Source organism: Oratosquilla oratoria, chromosome 23 (assembly GCF_046742065.1).
Source record: "Oratosquilla oratoria isolate Oo_2021 chromosome 23, ASM4674206v1, whole genome shotgun sequence".
Taxonomy (NCBI): Eukaryota; Metazoa; Arthropoda; class Malacostraca; order Stomatopoda; family Squillidae; genus Oratosquilla; species Oratosquilla oratoria.
This window is the reverse complement of record NC_134799.1, coordinates 45785092-45787591: the sequence shown is the minus strand read 5'-3', so window position 1 is coordinate 45787591 and position 2500 is coordinate 45785092. Positions and strand designations below refer to the sequence as shown.

The window sequence follows — 2500 nt, the reverse complement described above, 5'->3', positions numbered from 1 at the left end:
ACACACACACACACACACACACACACACACACACACACACACACACACACACACACACACACACACACGCACGCACGCACGCACGGACGCACGCACGCACACACACACACACACACACACACACACACACACACACACACACAAACAAACAAACAAACAAACAAACATGCACATTTTTCTCTGTAATCAAGCCACACCTGCATTAACCCATTCCAATCCACGTAAATCCCACCTCCCACAGACAGCTACTTTTACTTGGGACCTACCATAACCCACCCTCGCCCGCCCGCACCCCAGCACCACTACAATCCGTGGCCCATCGTGTTCACATCTACTCACTCGCTTCACCACGTGTGGGTCAGCCTAAGCTTTTCACTCACCACTCCCCGCCCTTGTCCTCCTCCTCCTCCCATCCTCTCTGCATCCTCTTTCCACCCCCGCTTCGCTCCGCCCCTTTTCGCGCACCTCCCTTCCCCCCCTCCCCTCTCGACGCAGACCGTCGTCGCCAAAAGGGGCCGAGAGGTGGAGGGCAGCGTCATTCCCTCACTTACAGCCCAAGAGCCATGCCGCGATGGAACACACCCAGGGTCAGTGTCAGTGCCACCACTTCCAGTAGCAGTGCCACGGACCACTTCGCTGACATCTCCGGCAGATATCCCGCCGTCGGTAGTTCATCTTCCATTAGCGTCGTGCCGCCTTGCAATAAGCCCTACGAAGACTTGCGCGGTAGGGTGGTCTCCGCGGGTAGTGCCAACGTCCCCGGACGCGGCGCCTCTCACACCCAGCAGGACAACCCGAAGAACCGTCGCTTCCCTCTGGCGGCAGGTATCGTCGGGAGGATGTCTTTATCTGCGCGGACGGTGCTGCCCCTCGCATTCGTCGTGTTCCTGATGGTGGCACCCTCCTGGTGCTCCGCTCGCGAGGCACCTCATTACATTGAGCTCGTCCGTCCGGCGGATCCCGCAGAAGCTCACGGGTTCTTCAACCCCAGCGATATACAGCCGCAGGGGCTGACGCAGGAGAAGGTCTTCAGCCTCGTTCCCAGCAGCGGCGGGAGTGCGTGGGGCGACTTCAGGGAGAGGCTTCTTGACAACAACGTTTTGAATGGCGGCGTGAACATTGAGGAGGAGCAGCTCCAGCCAATTCCGGTGAGTGGGACTTCTTCAAGGACGAGAAGGGACGAGGTTTCTCTTTCCTGCTTTGTTTTGCCCTTCCTGAAGGCACCTCGGCCCCGCGGGTTCCTTCCTTCTTCGGCCTTTCGAGGACAACAATTTTCGAGCTCAACGGGACCTTATTACGTCTCTTCCACTCTGCTCTTCTCCTTTTCTTAAATATCTTCAAAACGGTGACGCATTTTAGATATTTGTTTCGGGTTGGTAAAGGCGATTTCATCTAGCTGTGGGATGGAGTTTGTCCCAGGGGGAGATCTCAACTGATTGAGAATCTCTTTGGACCTGAGGCAACCTTATTTAATCGGTTGTCCTTTAGTGGAGCAAAAAATCAACAAATTATGTCACCGTTCTAAAGGGTTAATCGTCCTAATCCGGCGGTGCACTTCTTCACATAATTTCCTCTTATTAATATTAGATCACAGATGGGCTCATTCTTGACTGAAGGGTTCAAGTCTGTTTTTGACCAGCTGTACCACCCGTTGACGTACGTTATAATGTTCTGCCCAACGTCTGACTATTTTGAATTTAATCTTTTCACTGCTATTGGCGAGGTAAACATTTGTTCTGGCTGCCATCAGACAATTTTATTCAGCCGAGAGAACCTGTAACCGATATACAGAATTCAGAGCTTAAACGTCGGTTCAGAATCACAGTCCTTTGTAGTTAGAGCTTCTCCGGATTCACCCACAGGCCTAGATACAATATTTTAGTAGTTCTTGAACCAATAACAAAGATGACAATTGGAGAGTGTCTCAGACTCTACCGGGGACTGTCGATCGTTCTGATAAAATAAATTCTTCGTGAGTCACAGTTAAATAGTTGGAATCGACAGGGGAAACTATGAGGTCATGTTGGACCACGTGCGCTGGCGTCCAAGATGTTCTTTCGAGCGAAAGGTGCCACGGCCAGAGAAGGATAGATACTTTCCCTCACTCAACTTTTCCGCCACGCAGGGGAGGAGGATTCCCTCAGCTGAATAAAATCGTCTGACGGCAAGCGAAGCTAGTGCACAAGCCGTGAATAACTGGGAAAAGGTTAATTCGAGTGATTTTCCGATGAATAGGTTACCTTCGGCTGAATGAAATATGTACAGGTTGGAAAAACCTTGTACTCATTCGTTTTTGACGCCAGGAACCCTCGTAGACTAGTGGGTAGCGTTCCTGCTTCAAATGTGGGAAGCACAGGTTCGAGCCCCTGTTCGGACTTTCACGGCTTCCCTGCTCCTCCTGGCAACGACAGACATCAAAGGTGCGGTATACAAGTGTTGCATTCCAATGCTGGCTCCTGGCCATTGAGCACGAGCTAGTTACTCAAGTGTTAGACTGTGT

At 51.8% G+C, this 2500-nt stretch overlaps 1 protein-coding gene across 1 annotated transcript in view; it reads left to right on the top strand.

The window, feature by feature from the left end:
- The first annotated feature begins 552 nt into the window (after positions 1-552).
- Positions 553-2500, top strand: part of AstCC (Allatostatin double C) — a 195191-nt gene continuing 193243 nt past the window's right edge. The window contains exon 1 of the mRNA XM_076206229.1: positions 553-1148. Within this exon, the coding sequence (XP_076062344.1) occupies positions 564-1148 (585 nt within the window). The 5' untranslated portion in view covers positions 553-563. The remainder of the gene's footprint in view (positions 1149-2500) is intronic.